At 44.1% G+C, this 20,867-nt stretch overlaps 1 protein-coding gene across 1 annotated transcript in view; it reads right to left on the bottom strand.

Annotated features, from left to right (window-relative positions):
- The window catches only part of ephb6 (eph receptor B6), a 34,090-nt gene that overhangs the window by 7,661 nt on the left and 5,562 nt on the right, over window positions 1–20,867 (bottom strand). The window contains exons 2-5 of the mRNA XM_062399898.1: window positions 16,621–16,685; window positions 10,593–10,865; window positions 8,912–9,081; window positions 8,530–8,825 (exon numbers count right to left, since the gene is read on the bottom strand). Coding sequence (XP_062255882.1) covers window positions 8,530–8,825; window positions 8,912–9,081; window positions 10,593–10,865; window positions 16,621–16,685 — 804 coding nt within the window. The remainder of the gene's footprint in view (window positions 1–8,529; window positions 8,826–8,911; window positions 9,082–10,592; window positions 10,866–16,620; window positions 16,686–20,867) is intronic.

The raw sequence follows: 20,867 nt of genomic DNA, 5'->3' as shown, positions 1-20,867 counted from the left end.
TTAGCTGGGCTTAACAGTTCATTTTTTAGTCTAGAAACAGCAGTTGACCCAAAAATCTTAACTGGTGGTCCCCTCTTTGTTTGTTCTGGACCTCTCTACCATTAGTCCTAATCAGTAGACGGAATTTCCTCATTTGTCACAGAACTTGACATAGATTACAGAAGTTCTTGGTCGACAGCACGAGAATAATTGAGTAAGTGGAGCTTGAGATAAGATCGTCAACCCGGGTTCAGTTGGGTTTCTGTGCACTGATTCATGAAGAGATGTAAAAATATTCAGAATGAATGAAAAGGAAATCTATTGAGGGTGCCATTGACAAGCTCGTAGGCAAGGTTTGTTACAATTCTTTTATAAAATACATTTTGAACTCTAGGAAACTGAATAAACCTTTTGATTCTCAGACGACTGAACAGCAGAGGAACCTTGTGAACGTCTGGCCAAAGCTCATGAGTCACAGGTTTAAAAATACATTTAAACCCTCTGAAAGGCAGAGTTTGTGTAACTCCGATTTGTCCTGGTTTTTGGGGGGTTGGCTCTGTCTTGGACAAAATCAAACAGGAGACATGATTTATTTTGATAAAGCACCAGTTTGAGTTTGCCATGTGGTTCAAAAGTTCATGGGAAACACAACGGCCTGTTGTTTGTTGTTGGCTTTGTCCATCCCGGTTATTTAAGTGTTTACAGAGGAAGTGGCTCCTGTTTGCAGAGAGCAGCAAAACCACCGGACGACCAAACTGACGCTCTGTGTTTTGGGGAAAAACCCTTAACTGTTGTGCTGCAGCACAACATAAATGAGATTGACACAACCCTTGTGTCCATATATGTACGATGTGATGCTGCATAAGTACGATCAATAGATATTATTTTTAAATCTTCACCAGCATGTTAACGTGTTGGGGCTGGGCAGCTTGTTTGAAATGTGTTAATCTTCTAACCAGCTGCCAGTTAGCTTAGCTTAGCTCCATAAGTGGAAACAAGTAGGAAATGTTAGCCTCACCAGGATAACCAGTAAAAATAATGTGAGTTGTTTTTGGTGTTTCAGGTTTCGTAAAGCTTAAAGGAACGACATATTAACCGTACGGATGTCCTGAAATCCATTCTTTTTAAAACTTCACAGTCTGTTACACAAAACTGTGAGTGGTTGAACAAATCAGGAACAACTTGATAATTAAATGATGACAAAGAAGTAGGCCCTGAACGACTGTGACTTGACGAGTCAGAGAACAGAGAGAGAAGCTGATGAGCTCTGAATCAGCCGCTGAACAGCACAAAACTCCCGACACCCCCAAGTAAAGTGATACATCAGTGCTTCATGATGGTCATCAACCACTTTCTGTGTCCCCTCCAGGGAAGTGACGGCACACAGTGTTACAAAAATGTGTTGCAAAATATATCACACACACACACACACACTTACACACACACACACACACACACACACACACACACACACACATACAAACATTAAAGGACATTTGAAGCTGCGGGCCTGCTTTCCTGAACTGATGTGATTTACAGTGGAAAATCTGTGAAATGCGCCAATCGTGAATGTCAACAGCCGGACAGTGGAGCACGGAGGTCGAGGTGACACACACTTCAGTTCCCGCTGCCACCTGCCAGAGCCTCGAGTGCTCGTCCTTAGCAAGAGAATGAGAATAGTGAGAGCACGCTGCCTCTGGGTGGGTCCCTGTGTGTGTGTGGGTGTCTTGGTGCTCAAAGCAGTGTCAAATAGAGGTTGCATTGTGTATGCTGGTAAATGGCTGAGCTGATCACACCTGAAAAGAGCCCTCTCATCTGTGTTTAAAGAGTCGGGGCTCTCAGAGCTGGAGGATGAGCCTGTGTGTTTGCTTGCCCAGGGTCAAGGAGTGAAACCCTGACTGTATTTATATAATCTTGTCAAGAACATGTCTTAAATCTCATCCGGTATACGTGTGCATGGATGCATGTGTGTGTGTGTGTGTGTGTCTGTGTGTGTGTGTGTGTGCTGGTGCTTGGGCAGCGTGGGAGTGAAATACTAGCAGCTAAGATGTGAAAGTGGGAAAAAAAAGACAGCGATAAAAGGCTTTTTGTGTTCTCACTTGTCTCCGAGAGCCGGCTGAGCTTTCAAACAGGTGTGAAGAGGTGGAAAGGGAGGAGAAGAAAAGAGAGGAGAGAACATCGGGGGAGAATAAACGGGAAAAAAGGGGAGAGAGAAACATGAAGATGGATGGCCCGGGACAGTTGGACGGTGAACAGAGGGATTATGTAAATGAGTGCCAGATGATGGGTAAAAGAAATAAAAAAAAAAAGAGCAAACAGGGAGAGCAAGGTCGCAGGAGAGCGACTTCAGAGGAAGAGATGGAAAGATCCACCTTCCTCCATCTTTTATGTCCCGGCTGCACATTACCAAACGTGTTCTCGTACAGATCTGACACCAAACATGACTTTGCTACAAAGCCTCTTATCGTGACTGTTATGGGCAACAACTAAACCCCTTCTCCCCCTTCCCCCCTGATTACAGCAGCCAATGAGCGCCCACCCAACCGTCCACTCCCCCCCCCCCCCCCCCCCCCCCCCCTTACTCTGTTGCGCAGCGATGAAGTTCCGTAGGTAGTAAGGAGAGAGGGAGGAGGAGGGATGAGAACAGTGGAGTTTAAGCTTTGCTGATAAAAATCAATAAGTGTCTGCGGGACTGAGATTCCAGTGATACACCAGTCTGACCAATCCAAAAATCAATATTACTGTTTTTATAGCATCAAATAACTCATTTAAACCAAACTTAAAAAGATTATAAGGATTTAAAATGCACACTACCAAATAATCTTACATTTGGCCTTTTAGTTTGTTTAATGTCCCATCTGCTAACATGGAGTAGCTGGGTTAATGCTGCAACCAGCCACTAGGGGCACAATTCAGATGTTCTGGGTTCAGATAAATGTTTTACTCAGACTTTTAGACTGATTTGTTAATCACTGGAAAATGACTCTGTTTTAAAAGTTGATTAACTATTGCTGTAATTGAAGAGATGTTTTCCGACCAGATTTTTTAGGACGGCTAAGATTTGAGAAAAGAGTCTGCAGATAAAATGATGATGAAAGTTTATCGCATCTTTACTCGAATGAAATCAAAAACTTTTTTTATGTCTCAACTGCCTGTAGTGAATGTCGAACTCTAACCTCATCTGTTTTTTGTTCATTCTGTACCTTTGACTTCTTAATAACACATGATTTCAGTCAGTGTTTATACCATTTCATTTGATGCTAAACTGTGGATTCTTGCTATAATACAATGGAGATTAAGCTGAATCTGATCTAATCCATTTATCTGGGAGTTCGAGGTAATGAAATTTACGAGTGATGGGAGGACATCAGCTAGAAACATAGGCAGATATATAAATAGTTACCGATATGGAAAGGGAGATAAGTTACATATAAACCAAATTGAAAAAATGTTGTTTAAAAGAAATACAATAGTACAATTGCAAACATAAATTAATTTCCAAGAGGATGAACAGAAATACAAAAAAAGCAATGGGGTGAGTAATTTGACGTTAGCATAATACTTTGGTATGTAGATCACTGACCCAGTTTCCCTCTTTCTCTCTTCCTCTCCCTCTTTCATGCACTCATTCCTTCTTTTGGCTTCCAGCGTAATCTCTCTCTCTCTCTCTCTCGCCCTCCCTCTCTCTCTCTCCCTCCCTCCCTCTCTCTCTCTCTCTCTCTCTCTCTCTCTTTCTCTCTCTCAGAGACTCACATAAGCTTGTTCACAGATGCGACCACACAACAGGCGAGGTGGGTACACGTTGGTTAAACTGTAAAGCCTTTTCCCTGTGCTCTCCCACTCCTCGTGCAACTCAGTGAAGCCTGGAAACAGACAGACCCTGTGCATGTTCTCTCATATCATGTGTTTCCAATGTGAGCTGCAAAAGAACATATGTGACAGCAAATAATCCTTTGACGTTTCCTCATAAACAAGTCGGTTTTCCCAACCCATTAAAAATACAGCAGTTAAAACAGAGACTGAACTTTACTCAGAGACAGATTCAGTGCACAGTATAAAAGTTGACAGTGGGTTGCAGACGAATACAAAACTCCTAAGTAAAAAGATAAATCAGAGCCCGAACACTGAGTGTAACAAGTTCACAAATGTTTAATGAGGAAACATCTGGACCATCAAGGATGTTCATCATCCATGAGAAAGAAAAAACAGAGTGTGGTCTGAAATAACTCCTCCGCCCACAATTATGAGGTTAACGTGAAGCAAATTAGTCTAATTGTGATTGGAGGGGGTAATTTCATGTGTATATATTTAGGCTGTTCTTCTTTCACATGGATGTTTGCCGGAGCGAGACTTCGACTCATTAAACTTAAGCGATTTCGCAATTTTGAGAGCGTGGACTATTTCTCTTTATCCCTTGTAAGCTGCTTTGGTCCTGCACCTTCCCATCTGGAGGTCGACAGGCGCACTGTTCACCTTTTTTAGGAAAATCTTGCCTCGTCAACATGTCGCTGACAACGGATTAGAATCAAGCAGAGGCTGCCGCGAGGACAATGAGATTATTACATCCTCAGTATTGTTTCTGTGAGTGTGGGACATGAGGGGAGTCGATTCAACAATTACAGATACATTATGTTAGTTTTATTTTTTACGGCTGAAACCAACATTTATGAGTCAAAATCTGTAAATTTGACGGTTTTTGGCCAAAACAACAATCTGCTCTCCGTCAGGATGATGATGTCACGAAGCAGGGTAGGATCATGAGTTGTTGTCATTACCACCATTGTCACAAATGAGGTAATGTATTTTAGTTTTATTTACATTACCCAGCAAACAGTACTGAATAATCAGGAACCTTTATGAGTGACATGAACCAACAGCTCAGTGGCTCATAGTGTATTTTATCGTTCCGTGTTTGTCTGGGAAGTGAATGCAGAGATGGACAAAGACGCAAGTAAAGAAGACATGACGCAATTGTCAATTAAAGGGAGATCAAAATGTAATGTCTGTTTGCTTTAGATAAAATCTGGGAATTCTCAGGGTTTGAACATAGTTGGAAGTAAACTAAATATTTGTAGATATTTGAATGTGTACATCACACACATTGATATAGCTTGACCTTTACTAATGGACTTGAGCAATACTGGTAATGAGTTTTCCACTAAACGTATCATGGGTAGAAACACTGGGAAACAAGAGATGGATTATTTATTCTTAGAGGAAACAAATCTCTTGCTTTTTGGTGAGCAGTGTCTTTCTAGGACCAAAATGGAGTCACCCATGACACTTCAAACAATACCACACTCGCACTTTTTCTTCACTTCCTCCCAAAATGTTCTTGTTCTCCACCACGACGTGCCTCGGCCTATTTAGAGGACGTGTCTGTGCTGAGAGGGAGCACTCTGGGTGACAAATCGGCACAATCTGACAAGTCAAAGATTTCTCTGTCAGAACACAGTCACACGCCACAGGGGAAAAAAAAGAGAAAAGAAGAAGAAGAAGCCCAACTTTGGTCCAAATGAAGTCAAAGTCCGTTTGGGCATTCTGCAGTAATCCCTGTCCCAAATCCTCGACAGTGGCTTAATATTCAAGAGGAATCCTAAAGAGGGACGAAGCTCATCTGAGGATGAAGCAGGCCGGGTCGGACCAGCTCTGGGAGCCCGCAAGTAAAGGACTGTTTCATGTTTGGCTGAACAGGTGTAATTGTGTCTCATGCTCGGCCGTGTTTCCGCCCGTGCTCTCCATCCCTCTTGTGCGATACAAATGTCAAAGGAGGGAAACATCCTCCTCTTGTCTGGCAGGAAAATAAAATAACTGCCACGGTTGCGTGAGTCTGAATCGCTGCTGCTTGTCATCTGCCACGGCCCTTCACATTTTTCAAAAGGCTGCAGATGATCACACAGAACCCAAATGTTCTTTTTCGACTTGCTTGAGACGAACACCTTCATAAATAATTGAGTAATGATCTTTTAATGTCAGCCTGCCAAAGTGCCGGCTCTGTTTTTGTGAGTGTTTGATGTTTTAGCTGTTTTTTTTAATTTTTATTTAGCACCAGTCCAAACGCTGCTGTGCTGTTTTCAAGGGAGTTACGGACTTAACAGAAAAATCAGGCATCACACATGAGGTGGATTAACAAGCGGCCGTGAGCTCTTTCTCATTTTCACTTTTCGCTTTTAACACATACAAATGGGATCATCCAAGGTCTGTCACAGTGGAAGAAACATTCTGAGAAAAAGAAATATATATATATTTATAGCTGCAATAAAATAAAGTTATTGCACCTTTGAAAGACCCTGAAAAACCGACTCATCACTTTCACAAACTAATATTGCAAAGTTTGTGCTATTATCAAACGACCTCGCTGCTTAATTCGAAACGGGAACAAAATGTACGATTGAGAACGGCAAAGAAAGTTCGGCTACTGTTAATAATCCTTGACGACTGCATCGCCAGCCAACCATCTGCCCCCTTTCTGAATAATCCCAGGGAGCCGGGGAGGAAAACAATGTGATGATGCCAATCCAAATCATTAGTCAGTGGAGTGATCAACAAAACATAATCAAATGAGGGTCGGAACAAAAAGCCGGAGCAGCGTGGGCAGGAACGTGTGAGATCATTCATAGACCGGCAGCGCAGGCCTTTGCCGCGGCAGCTGAGCCGAAAACCGAGGGGTGATTTGTCAGAAAACATCAATCAAGTGCGGACAAACACAAGTGAGGGCCGAGTGCAGATGTAAAAAGCAAAAGAGCATGAACACATTTCACAGCTGACTTGGCAGAATTAGAGGACTAATTGTCCTGGAGTTGGTTAGACTTTGAGGGCCCCCATGTGAGGGAACTGAGCTATTATGTCCGTTGAACTTCCTGGTAGGCCACAGAGTTTTACAGTAATTCCGGCTTTTCAGCCCCGAGACGCCTGTGGACGGATTGAAACGCAACGTCAGCATCACGGTGAGACACTCGCACATTCACGCACAAAAAGAATCCTGGGCTCATCCCGTCTTTTCCCTTCACACCCTCAGAATTTCTTTTTTGCCCGCTAAGTTCTTTAAGTCATTAACTTGCATCCTCCTATCTTTCACTCTCCCTCCTTCCCTCCCTATTTCCCTCCACTCACCCCCACTCCCCCTGCGGTTTCTGTCACTTGTTCACAGACGAGTGGCCATTACATCGCCATGACCTAAATGTGTCACATCCCTCGCACTACTGCTCCCTCGCTCTCTTCCTCTTTCCCTCCTCCTGTTCTCTCCATATATCCCTTCCTGTCCGTCTGGACGTCTCTCAAAAATAGTTTTTCCCGTGTTTTTCTACCTCTTACACCCAAACGCCTTTGACCACATTTTAAATGGCTGACCTTAGTATCTGTTTGGCGCTCTTGATATTCCTCTCCTCTCCTCTCCTCTGCTCACCTCTCCTCTCCTCTCCTCTCCTCTCCTCTCCTCTCCTCTCCTCTCCTCTCCTCTCCTCTCCCGTATCCCTACAGCTTCCTTGTATTCCCTGAAGATAATTCTGTATAGATGGTCGACAAATCGTGCACGGCTACATCACTACAGATGATTGCATGGATGAGACACGGTCGCTCTGCTTCTCATCCCATCCCGACCTGACCTGCCTGCCCTGTCCTCACATGTAACACACGGTTGTGAATCGGAGCGACAGCGGCTCCTTTAACTATTGATCCAGATGCTGGGTGTCCCGTGAAATACCAAGAGGAGAACTGACAGGAAGTCAAGATTGGCCAAGTAAAATACAGATTTGTGTACACCTTGGTTCTTGTGAGTTCTCCTGAACAGATTCACCTGCAATAAATGAGTAAATTCACTAATCACAGTCAGTTAATAGGTAATTAAAACAAATTCAAAATTACAGACAGCTTCTTCGCTAAATGCACAGTCCACCAGAACCACTGTGAATCATGTAGTTGTATAAGAAAACGTTCTATTGCTGTTCTCTTTATTAATGCTAATTACATCAAACTCAATAGATTGAACAATTAACCATGACTATCTGAGGAGTGATCTGAGAAATTAATTTGACTGCCGTTGGAAATTCTCAGCTGCTGCAACCATTTTGATACATTTGTAAACATTCCTGGTTAGTTTCCACCCGTCAACACAAAGCCCCTTAAAGGGATAGTTCACAGAAAATTCAATTTGACTCGAAACGGCCTTTTAGTGGAAATGTAGGCTAAAAACATGGGGTCAATGATGTCACTACGAGTTGAATACGAATGTGTGGGCTTAAGACACTTAACACAATAGGAGCAGTATGGAGGCATTTAACGATTTTTAATATCATTTAATTATGTTTGGAGAAGAGGTCACCATTTACTTCCATTGTTTTGGATTCGACTGCAACTCTGGTTAACCCTGAAACTCCAGAAGTGTTTTTTGGACTCAAACACTTCACCCATCCTTCCATTGGCTTAGTGCTGAGTAGAAAATGAGTGAATTTTCATTTTTTGGGTGAACTATCCCGCTTACACTTTGGAAGTGCAATATGAAACTGAAGATCCCTGTGGAAGTCAACTTGATCTTTACACTGTGAGACTCACCCAAGCAGGCGGATCCATTGAGGTTGGGCTCGAAGCCGCCGTCACAGACACACCCTCCTACAGGTACCATCCATTCTCCCTCAGCATTGCAGTGCATGCGAGGGGCCGTGCCGCCCTGTGCTCTACTGTTGGGGACACATGTCCCGCTCACGGGCACTAAGGCCGTGGGCTCTGCCCCCGAGGGGGTCGCTGGGTAAGAGGCCAAGAAGAGACTGGTGGCTGGACAGCGCCGGTAGAAGACGGAGACACCCATGAGGGAAACACAAGCTCCACTGTCAACAATAGCCAGGACAAATCTGCAACATGCATCAGGCGTTAAGAAGGAGAACAGCGAGAACATTCATAAAGCATGAGCAACAAACTGTGGTTCAGTGGCAGTTACCCGTTGCGTGTGAGCGGGGCAAAGCTGCGTGTCTTGACGTTGATTCGACTGTATCTGTTCGGCTGGTACTGGTGAGGGGAACTGGGCTCCACCTTGGAGAAACTCTTATCTGCTGCAATGGTGTCGATCTTCACCCAACCCTCCCTGGTGTCCTTCTCATTGCTGGACGGCTGCAGGGAGGACAGAGGGGAAAGAGTCAGTGGAGGTCAAGATGAGCGGTTAACAGGAAACACAATTGCATGGAGAGAACGTGTGGTCGACTAGCCCGCTTTGAAAATGTGCAAGTTAGAAAAGCAAAGCAGTTATGACAGGGAGGGAAAGGATGAGAAGAAAGACCAGCTCAAGTTTGTGCCGTGTTCTTTCCCAGGCACAGATGAGACCGCTAAGTGAGGAGGGTAAATGTTTACTCAGATATGCAGTCTGAAGGTCCCAGTGGGGGATCCTGCTCCAGTCCCCGCACAGACTCCGAGCACTGCAGTGCTTTGTGCTCCTCTCTGATTCCTCATCAGGCTTTGATTTGCATATTTAAAAAGCATCTCACTTCCCTAAGGATAAATGCATTCATCTGTACAAAAAGCACTGCGCCCTTCCCGCTGTGACTGCAACAGCATATGGAGCTCGGGTAGTTTGGCCCCACCGCATCAAGCAAACATGCAAAAACTAAACACAGAAATATAAAAATTCATCTTACATCAGCGCGTCAGTCGCTGGAAAAATGTGCTTACTGCTTCACTGACATCAGAGAATTTCCTTCAGTGAGTGTAAAACGGCCGCTGTTGTTTATTTTATGTTCTAAAGATGTAATTAGCGGGACTCAAGTGACGTTTCTGGAAACCACAGTGGCGCGTATTTGCATTTTGTAAACCGTAGTGTGTGCTTCACACCAGTGTGGTCTGAGGAGGCCGTCAATCTCAGCAGCTGATCTTGGCAAGCACAACAATAATCGAGGTGATTACACAATTACTTCCCTGTCATGGGATGATGAGCGCTTTTTGCTGTTTTGGTGCAAACAGCACATTTTGTAGTGATTCTGTCTGAGGGTTGTTTGCTTCCAATAGTGACGAAAAACCGCTGGAAGGAAGAAAAGGAAATGTTCCCTGCTCCCTCCTTTGTATGAACCACAATCAGAGATTAGTTGCGGAACACTTTGAATTTCTTATCAGTCTGTTTATTCAGCAATGAAGATGCCGCGACCTTGTCAAGAGGACAAAACAAACAACAAACACGCTATTAGATAATTGCTGCTCGGGTGATATTCAACTCAAATATTTCCAGTTTCCCGAGTGTCAGTAATGATAAAACTTATATAAAACATAGCTGCTTTTGACTACCAAGCTTGCAGGCACAAGATTATGAATAAATCAAAATTTGTTGTTGTTACCCTCCCTGTCAGATACATTAATATATTTGAATAGTTATATAGAAATATTCAGGAATGTTTTATTGCAATCGAATGCTGGAAATTATACTGCAAAAAGCAACAAAAAAATTGTAGGACTACATAGCTCAAAGGTAAAACTTTTAAATAAAATAATTTCTTCAAGGAGATCTAATCAATTCTTATTACTCCTATGGTGGTTGCACATAAAATACAACATTGAGTTTGACAAAATATATAATGATCATATAACATGGGGATCCTAATACAGCACATCCTCTGATGCTGGTTCTTCTGCCTCACCTCAGCCGCCCAGGTCCTCTCCAGCTCCCTCTGGGAGTCGGCCTGTTTGAAGTACAGGGTGAGCGTCTCTCGGCAGGAGGGTGATGGTGATCGCAGGCTGGCGCAGTCACGCACCGAGAAACGCAACGTGACAAACACCCGTGGAGCCGAGTTGCGGAACAGGAAAGGTGTGGCCAACCAGTTGTCCTGCTGACGGGGGTTTTGGTTGACATTACAGACCTCAAAGGTCCGTATGAGCTTCCCCCGGTCGTCCAGGACACTGACCTCGTCCCACTGAGAGAAACAGAAACTACATCATGAGCTTGTGTAAACTCCACATGGTAAAAGAGAGATGTGATATGAAGCAGGGCGCTGAGGAGGCACTCTGTATAAACTGTGGTAAAACACCCCGCTACGTTTAACGATTATCAAAAGGCTGAATCTTGGTTTATATGTCACAAGGTAAATATTTAAGATATTTCCGGTGTTGCAGACATTTGGGTTTAGTCCTTAACTAGGATCTCACACAGCTGTTTGACATCTTCATCCTTTGTGAGAATTGTATAACAAAGCTTTTTGTCTGTTCGGATGTAACACACAGTGGTATTGAATCCAGAGATTGTTCTTCACTGCAGTGATGTAGGTCATCTCCGTGTCCTCTGTGTTCTCCATGATGGATTTTCCGTTGTCTAATTATCAGTAATACAGTGATTATGAAACCAGCAGTTAAATAAACCGTTTGACCCTTTCAGTTAGAACAAAACACTTTCAAGTGATGCAACTGTAATGCAACCCTAACCCAACCTTTTTGTTATTTATTATCTTAACCTTAACCACTAACCCTACTTTACTGATTAGTGTCTGGCTGCGTTTTTCTGTTACGTCTATTCAAATTTATGCCAGGACCCCGAATCTGAGTGTGGCCCATATATAGCAATGCTACTTTCAAATCCATTCTCGATTTTGGCTGTTAGCCACACCAGTGTCTGCTGAGAGCCAGTGAGGTCATCTGTATGTTCATGTGCCAAAAGTGAAATTGGTCTGGATGAGGATTTAACCGACGTCACTGGGATGGCTCGCCTAGGAATCATACTCTTTTTATACCAAATTTTGCGGCCATCTATTAATTTGGTGCAGCACACCAAATAACCAAATAAACATCAAGGTGACTCCTCAGAAAACGTATGTCCTGATTGTACTGGTTCATACACAGGGTGCAATGTCAATGGTTTTCAAAGAAACTATTTCTTTGGTGGAAAACAGCTCTACTGGAAACGTTTCCAGAGTGAAGAGATATTTCAAAAGTGAATTTCAAAGATTCTATACAAAATTCAGTTCACCTCCACTCACTGAAAAAGGATGGGGGCAGGAAAATAAACCTATTTTCAAACTCAACTAAAACCAAAACCGATTTCAAGGCCAAACATGACTAGAGGTAAGAAAGAAGCATTCTTGAATGACGGGTGGCAAACACCGATTTTTTCATAATTTGACTCATCTGAACACTTGTGGATGCACCGATAGAAATGGACTTGAGTTGTATCTTCGAAAAAAGTGAGCCCTGCACAGACGCACGGTTCTCAATGAGACTGTCAGATGAGTCAAAATGTAAATGTAGGCTCAGGATTTAGTTTCACCAATTATACAGTACAGTGCCTCCGAGGATGAAAAGGCTCTGCGTTGAGCCCGTATAGCTCTGAGTGACAAGCAGACCCTTTTCTGTTGTAACAGAAGAATTATGTATTAGGCCTCATCATCATTATTCTCCCTGCAACAAAGGCAACTGGACAAAAGGTCCTGACACCCTATCAGAGCACATTTGGCATGTGTGTGAGTTTCTGTGTTTGTGCATGTTAATGTATCTCTGCGTGCTCACGTCTCCGTCTGTGTGTGTTGTTCTGACAGCCAGTGCGAACAAAGATCTTTGTGGCATCACACATGAGAGAGTGCATTCGTATATTTGGTCCAATTGGAATAATGATAAGATCAGTGAGCAGATAGAAAAAGTCTGAGGCGCTGTCAGTCTAATGGACTGAAAGGATGGTTCTCTCTCTCTTTCTCTCTCTCTCCAAGGCCGTGATTCACCCTCTGTCAGGCTTGGGAATGAGAGAAATCAGATGGAGGGGACAACAGAGAGCACATGGTGGGGTGGAGGGATGCAGATGGAGAGCGGGGAGAGGGACCATTGGGCAAACCGTGCACAAAGAGAGTGCATGTGAGTGTGTATTTTTTATGTGATATAGTCAGGTGGCTGTGGCAAAGACCATGTTGGGAAAGAAAAGGTTTTCAGGAAGAGGGTTTCCGCTGGTATCTGTGTGTGACACTCCATGAAATCTGCTTCTACCTTTATGGGGGAAAAAACACAGTTGTTTTCTGACCCCAGACCCTGATCCCCCTCCCCTCCCTCTCTCTTTCCTATTCCTCCCTGTCTTGTGGTGTCCCTCCCTCGTGGAGGAAGAAAGAAGAAAAGCGGGGCAGATTGGGGAGGAGGGGTGGATGAAGCGTTGGAAAGAGAGAGGGGAGAAAAAAGAGGGACGACTCATTGTGATTTAATTTGAACCGAAATGCCGGAGACCCACGCACTCTCATGTGATAGAGGACATGGTGTTGTGGAAGTTCTTCACTTCCTTGTCTTCCTGCAGTTTTCCATATGGTTGGTTCTTCTTTGTCCATAGTTTATCCTTATGTGTGTTAGTGAGTGTGTGTGTTTGTGTGTGCAGCCAGGTCCTGACAAATCACCTGCACACCTGGGCTTATGGCCATGATGGCATCCTCCATCATGGCCATGGTTTTTCTATAATTTTTTTCCATTATAGTTTTTGTTATTCTAACTTTTATTGTAGTTTATTCAGCAGCATAATATGCATTCAACAATTGTAACGTCAACTCGGGACCCCTATTGTTCCCCTAAATCTGAGACCTCCTGTGCCGTCCTCCCCTCCCCCTTTAACGTATTGTATGTTATGTCATGTTTTTTTAATCCCCTTTTTTTAACCCTTCTGAAAGAGTCGGTGAACAATGGTCTTACTAATCACATTAATGAAGGTTCTGTTGTATTTGGGTAAGAAACCTTAATGACAAGTAGCATCTGTGTTTATCTTTGTTTCAGGCGAAAATGGCCGCCATGAAAAGGGTCAGTTGTCCATGTCATGATTCGAAAACCAATTTCTCTCCAGGACAAATAAAGTTGTGCAGCACTTCCTTCATCATCCATCACTCAAGCACAGTGAGCTGGATTCAGTATCTTGCCCAAGGACACATCAGCAGATGGAATGGGGGAGACTGGTGTGGAACCGCTCACCTTCTGGTTCTATTTTCTGCACATTCTAGTTTGAACCTCCTAAACCGCAGCCGCTGTCTGTCACTGCGACCACGCTAGGGCCAAGCTTCCATCATTGTGTTGCGCTGTCGCTTGTCTGGGCTCCAGGTTCACCTTCACCTTCTTGTGTGTATCCTCTGTTGCCCAGATCTTAGTTATGACTACAAGCCCCAGCCTGAGATATGATCCCCCAGCCGGCTGCGTGTTCGTGCACCCATCCGTCTGACCCAGGCCTCTAATCTGCCGCCTGACCAATTCACCAGGAGCCCAAAGTCGGCCCAGGCAGAGCTCCCCTCTCAGCTGCCTGCCCCACTCTCCAGCGATCCCTGCCTCGAGCCACATGCTTCTTACGATCAACAACAAACGGCCTTTTTAAAATAAACCAACTCCTAGAAATGTAGCACAGGGGCAGGTCCATAGACAAAACTGTAGAGCGGAGAAAGGGGCACGCAGGAGATATGAATGTGCACACACTCTGATGTGCAAACACACAATGGAGGAACAAAGAGTGGAAAAAAAAAAAAGGTAGACAAAAAAAGGCAAAGACTACAGTAAGAAGTGGGAAGTCTCTGCTGGTTTGACACTGAGAGGAGATGAGGGGTAGAGTGGAGATTGAGTTGGGGGATGAAAGAAAGAATTTGAGGCGGAGACCCGGTGGCTCTGGGACTGTGAAGGGCAAAAGGGAGGAAGGATTAAAAGATGGAGAAAGAAAGACAGAGACAAAGACGGTTGTCAGTACATTGAAAAGAACGAGGGAGACGTTGAGACGGCGAGGAGAAGCAGGAGGAGAGCGCAGCAAAGAATATCCCCAGCACGCCTCGAGCAAAATAAAAGATGTGAGGAGAACAGTCGGGAAAGGGTTAAAAAAAGAACACACACACACACCCACACACACACACACACACACACACTCACACACATACACACACACACACTACAACACACATGACCTCCCTCTTCCCCCTCCCCTCTCTTGATCTGTCTTTCTACTTTTCTCAGCTTGATGCCCCAGGTCAAATAACCATATCTCCATCATAGAAGCACTTCTCAACCAGGGACCATAAAGAGAAAAAAAAAGTCTGCCTGACTGGCTCTCTCTCTCTCTCTCTCTCTCACACACACACACACACACACACACATACAACCTTCCTCACGCATGTCCCCCTATTAGCATTTGCCATCATGGTTCACAGACTCCTCACACACATGCGGCCCTAATTAATCCAACATCATGTACAATTACGGTTCGACACTGGAGGCCAGACTGGGGTGATAATGACGGTGCGTTAAGCTGCGGTTGAGTGTAAGGTGATATAAAAGACTCCATGTGAGTGTGCATGTCTAACAGATGTGGCTCGGGACTACTGGACGTTCACATTTTACACCAACATGTGACATTTTGATGTTTTATAGGGGAGTTGCTCACATCTAAAAGTTGCGTTGAGGTAGCGAGTGTTTTCATTTTCATGAGACGTGTGATGCTCTAAATTTATAAATCAGACATTTGAGCATATTGTCCATTCAAGGAGAGCGGCTCAGGATAATATTGTTCCGGGTAATTGGCAAAGGAATTTCCTGCGCGGTAACGAGAGCGGCTTGGGCGACATGTGACGTCCCACAGTTTGACTGATTATTCCAGAGATGATGACAATGAAGACGGCGTATGAGTGTAATTATGAGCCATATTAGAGTTGAGCCACAATCACTCACAGATGAGTGCATTTAACTGACCCTGGGAGCTGACCCTGGCAAAGTCACGCAAGTAGATGCACGCACACACACACACACACACACATGTAACCCCACTCACATGTATTCACAGCTCAAGGCGAAGTGACAACCTTACATAAAGAACAGCTCAAGGACGGCAGATCTATGGATCCATCACCACGTTTATTCCCACGCTGTTGCCAACCTGTTTAAAGCTCCACAATGAATGTCTAATGCCGGCAACTCTCCAAGATTATGACACTGACTTGAACCAATCACAACAAATACAAATTTATAGCTCTATTCTAATCTTTGAGCCCTTCTATGTAGGGCATTTTCCATATTTTTTGACATTTTAAAGACCAAACGATTAACCAGTTATGCAAGAATATAACTAAAAGATTAATCAATAATTAAAAATTATATTTTTATATTTTCAGGCCGGTACCAAAGAAAATTTGTAATCAGGACCAGTTCTATTCATAAAAATGAATGACGTACAAACATGTCTCATCAAACCTACAAAAACTCGGCCACCAGGGGTCTCTCAATCAAAACATCAGCAAAAGACAGAGTTTGATAATTGTAAAGCAGCATGGGATCATGGGAGTTCACCACCATTGCCGATGAAAATCTATCTGACCCATGTCCTGTTCATGGATGAGGTCATGAAATAAAATGTTATTTAACTAACACAGCAATTGGCAAATATGATCCATTAAGACTGACCCACACAAACTGCAGACTGGCTAACTAGCTAACTGGCTAGCAGTGTGTTTATCTTTCATGATACAACATTTGTACAAGGCCAAAAGTAAAGCGAATATAACGCAAATAAAAAGCAACCGAAATAAAATGTCCCTTTACCTTGATTAAAATCATGGATTTCGCTGGGTTTGAAAATTGTTGGAAACATGTACACAAGTCAACAACACGTGTAACATATATGTATTTGTTTGAGAACATATTAAACAAGAATTATTACAAAGTATATCTTTAAGCAATGCAAACGGTGCTTACCCCTGTGTCTGGATAGGTGGTCCAACCCAGCTCTGAGGTAGACTCTGTTGTGTCCAGCAGCATCACTGCAGGGAGACGAAGCAGAGACAAAGACGAGACATGAGAACACAGAAAAACACAATGATCAGAATTCAAATGGTCACCAGAGATCGATGCTCAGGAGTGAAATCTTTGTAGTTAGTAGAGTTTGTTGTAATAAGGTTTTCTCTCAAAGACTGAAAACCCCAGACTGTGTGATTCTGAGATGCCTTTAAGAAAAATGGATTTCGTTGTAATATAGTTTAGATAAGATAAGCGTGTACAATAAATCAGTCTTTTTAGTTATTATTAACAACCACTGGTAGCTGGAAGCCTTTGCCGGTGGAACAGGTCCAATATTCCTCTACAGCTCTTTGATTTTTCCCTCCATGCAATAAAATCAGGGAGGGCTCCAGCTGTGTGCATCTGTCAAACCAGATAACCGATCCTGAGTAATGATGCATTTTGGCACAATGTTCTGGTGTTTAAAAAATTAAACCCGATTGACCTGATGGAGCACCGTGATTAAAGGTCAAATTTCCCAACTTTAAAAGGCCATAACAGTTACTGTCACATCCTGTTGAAACTTAGCGAGCTGATGCTTCTCCAACTTTGGTCAAAGGGGAACCTTCGTCAGACTGAGGGCGTCGATACGCTCGCTGTTGGTTTCTTGTCTGATTCCAGATTTAACAGGCGTTTGGTAATTTACACTCGTCAGGAATGAAAGGCGTGAGAAGAGCTCATGACTTTCATGTTGGAGAGTATTTTCACATAATTTGCTTTTAGTGCTTGATAAAGCATGCTGGCAAAAAAAAATCACACGCACAACCAGACGTTAATGCCGAGTGCTGGGTGCCGACACATGGCAGCTTCCCACACAAAAGTGAAGCCCTCACGTTTTCCATTAGTGTTTCGAAAACCGCGGTGGCGAGCGTGGCCCCAGTCTGCCTCGGTCTGCACTCACCGATTGAACACAGGCCAAAAGTTGTTGTGCGCACAGAGGTGGCAAAAACCTTAGACTTCAGGTTTTGGATGCTCACACAGACTGAGCTAATGGAGAAAAAACGCGCACTGTCTGATTCTGTCATGCACAACACTGATCCCATAAAGGCCCGTAGAGACACACACACACACACACACGCTAAGCATTGTTTTAGAGGGAGCGGCCATCCACCTCTGTTTACAAATAAATAATTCTCCTCATTGGTGTCATGCAATTTTTATGCTTTTCGTTTCCATTTCATGTCACACAATCGTTCACCAGAGAAAAGAAGAATCTCTCTCTCTCTCTCTCTCTCTCTCTCTCTCTCTCTCTCTCTCTCTCTCTCTCTCTCTCCTCTTCTCGTTCCGACAACCAGACAAAGAGCGACTGAAAAATGTTATCCACCCAATCATCACAGTCACAGGATGAGATTTCAAAAGGTAACCGCTGAACATCAGTGACTCACTGATACAGCACACTGTCTATTTCTCAGGTGTACACACGTACACACACATACACACCCACACACACATGCACGTCTCTGTATAGTTGTGAGGACACTCACTGACATATCACATTTTGTAGCCCCTTACATTAACCCTAACCATCACAACTAAATAACTAACCCTAAGCCTTACCCTAACTCTAAGTCTTAACCCTCAAGAAGCCAATTTAATTTGTGAGGACCAGCCAAAATGTCCTCACAATGTCAAAATGTCCTAACAATGATGGTATTAAATCAAAATTGTCCCTCATAACTACAGATAGACATGCACACACACACTCACACACACAGGATGGTGCAGCTATCCCTGAGAGGACTTTGCATTGACCTCCATGCATTGTTGACACCCTTATCCCTGACCTACACCATGAATACTAAATGGCAGACCCCCACCCCTAACCCCAATTCTCATCCCTTTCAAACAGCCCGTGGCAAAAGTGAGGATTGGTCATAATGTCCTCACTTTGTGAAGATCTTCATGCTCAAAATGGTCCTCATAAAGATCGAACAACAGGTACACACACAGACACATTCTTATTCTTAATAAATCAAACGAATAAGACATCAGTCTCGTCTGTGGTTTATGACATGAATCCCTGCATCGCTCTGTTCTCTGACTGAGCCGTAAACAGTTTTTTTTATATTTTAGGATTATACTCACAGATGGAGACCCTGTAAATCTGTCCTTCAATCCTTCGTCCGTCCCCCCCCCCCCCCCCTTCTCTCTCTTTTCACCCACGAGATCGTCTGTATGCGAGTCTCTCTAAACTCACACATGTTCCGTGGAACGTGCTCCAGGATTCGGAGTGATATGAATCGTATCAAGAAGACAAACACAAATAGGCTGTGACAGTGAGGGATTATATGCAGCCACAGGCATCAGAATAAATGCTTCTTAGTGCAGCGTTTGTCTGGACAGCTTGGCAGAGCCGATCAGGAGCAAATCAGCTACAGGGAGAAGACTAAATCCACCAGGCCAGGAAATTTGAAGCCTTTCAGAGAAACGACGATTTCACTTTGCTGACGCACCTTTACTGCTTTGCTTTATGATGCTGCTGACGGATGTTGTACTGAGCTCTTTCTCAAGCTCAGTGTGGTGACAGCCCGTAGATTCACTCCCATGGAGAGAATCAACCCTCACTTCTAAATGAACATTATATGTTTACGGCATTAACGCATGCATTCAAACATCATGCCTTCTGACCTCATTAAGCACCATCATGTTTATATCAAAACACAAACACACACAAATGCGGCAAATGTGTCATTCCAAATTCAATTAACCCTCTGCTTCGGGGCAGAGTCTTGCATGAATAATATATAGCAAACTATTTTGACATTAATATTTATGCCTCTACTATTTAGCTTCTTGTCGCGGGGCCCTCAGGGACCACAGGTCCTCACGTCACCTCCAATCTTTGCAGGGAAAACCTGTACATGAGGATTACATGGAGGGCTGTTCGAGGAGCTTATGTGTTATTGCGTGACATTAGCATTTTGAATAATTCACCATGACATCCTCAGATAAGTGGTGAGTGCTGTGTTGCACACACCTTCCAACTATTATCCTGAGCTGAGGCATCATGACTGGATCTTGTGTGTGAGATGTCGTAGAACAAAAGAGGGCAACGTCAGCCGGCGAGTCCACTTGGCCGTTAAAAGCCCCTTTATTTAACTCTCAGACAAGCCCTCCATGTGCACCGAGCGCTGCAGCCGCGCTGCCATTGGTCCATCCGAGGGGACGAGACACTCAAAGTTTGTCCCCGACAGTTTGAAGAAGTGCTGAGTCCGCAATCTGGACCTGAGTGCTGCTTTAATGCATGGCATTCTCTCACATCCTCCTGCTCCACTCTCATCTTCCACTCACTTTACTCAATAGGCTACCTTCCCCCCCATCCCTCTTTTTTCCTCTACCTCCATCTTGTCCCTTGTCCCTCTCATCTGGCCTTTCTCTGCATGTGTGTATTATTCATCTAAAAAGTGACAGCAGGGTGGCCATCTCCCTACGTCAAATAAGAAGATAGTCCCGGCTCCATTATTGATGCCGGATCTGCGGTTTGTTTGGGAAGAGCTTTGATGAAGAGAAAGAGGAAAACAACAGAAAAGAAAAAAGGGGCCGGGTTATGGAACGGGAATGAGAGGAGGACGATGGGATCGAGTCTGTGCGTACTCACATCCCCTCTCTCTCTCTGTGCGGTGTGGGTGTAAACGCTCCTTTGTGTTGTGGCGAGGTGGCCTGCATTAGTTCATGACAGTCCCCTCTGGAGTGTTCACTTCAGCTGAGTGACCCTCTTTCCCTCTTTCCGCTCTCCACGTTCATTTCTCTTTGCCCAACACTCTCCCCCCCCCCCCCCCCCCCCGCTCTCTTGTGTGGCCATGCATGCAGCGACACTCTCCCAGCGCTAAGAGTAGTGCTGTCGTTCATGTCACGCCTCTTTGACGGCAGATGCATGCTACATCACTGCTCACTTCCCGGGCAATAGGAACACCAGGCACACGACCCCCCCCCAACAAAGGATGAAGGTGTTAACATTGATGTAGGCTCGAGGGGTGTGAGTGTTTGTCAGTATAAAATGTGCCACTAAAGTAGAAGCACCTGCAGAGAGTACACAAAGTCACTGAGCTCACAGGTAACAAGATGTCAGAAACACACAAACACACAAACACACACACACACACACACACACACACACACATTTTCAGCCCGAAAAATAAAAAATTATCCCCACAGTTGCCTGGGAG

This window comes from Platichthys flesus, chromosome 11, assembly GCF_949316205.1.
Source record: "Platichthys flesus chromosome 11, fPlaFle2.1, whole genome shotgun sequence".
Lineage (NCBI taxonomy): Eukaryota > Metazoa > Chordata > Actinopteri > Pleuronectiformes > Pleuronectidae > Platichthys > Platichthys flesus.
This window is presented reverse-complemented; position numbering and strand designations above follow the sequence as displayed.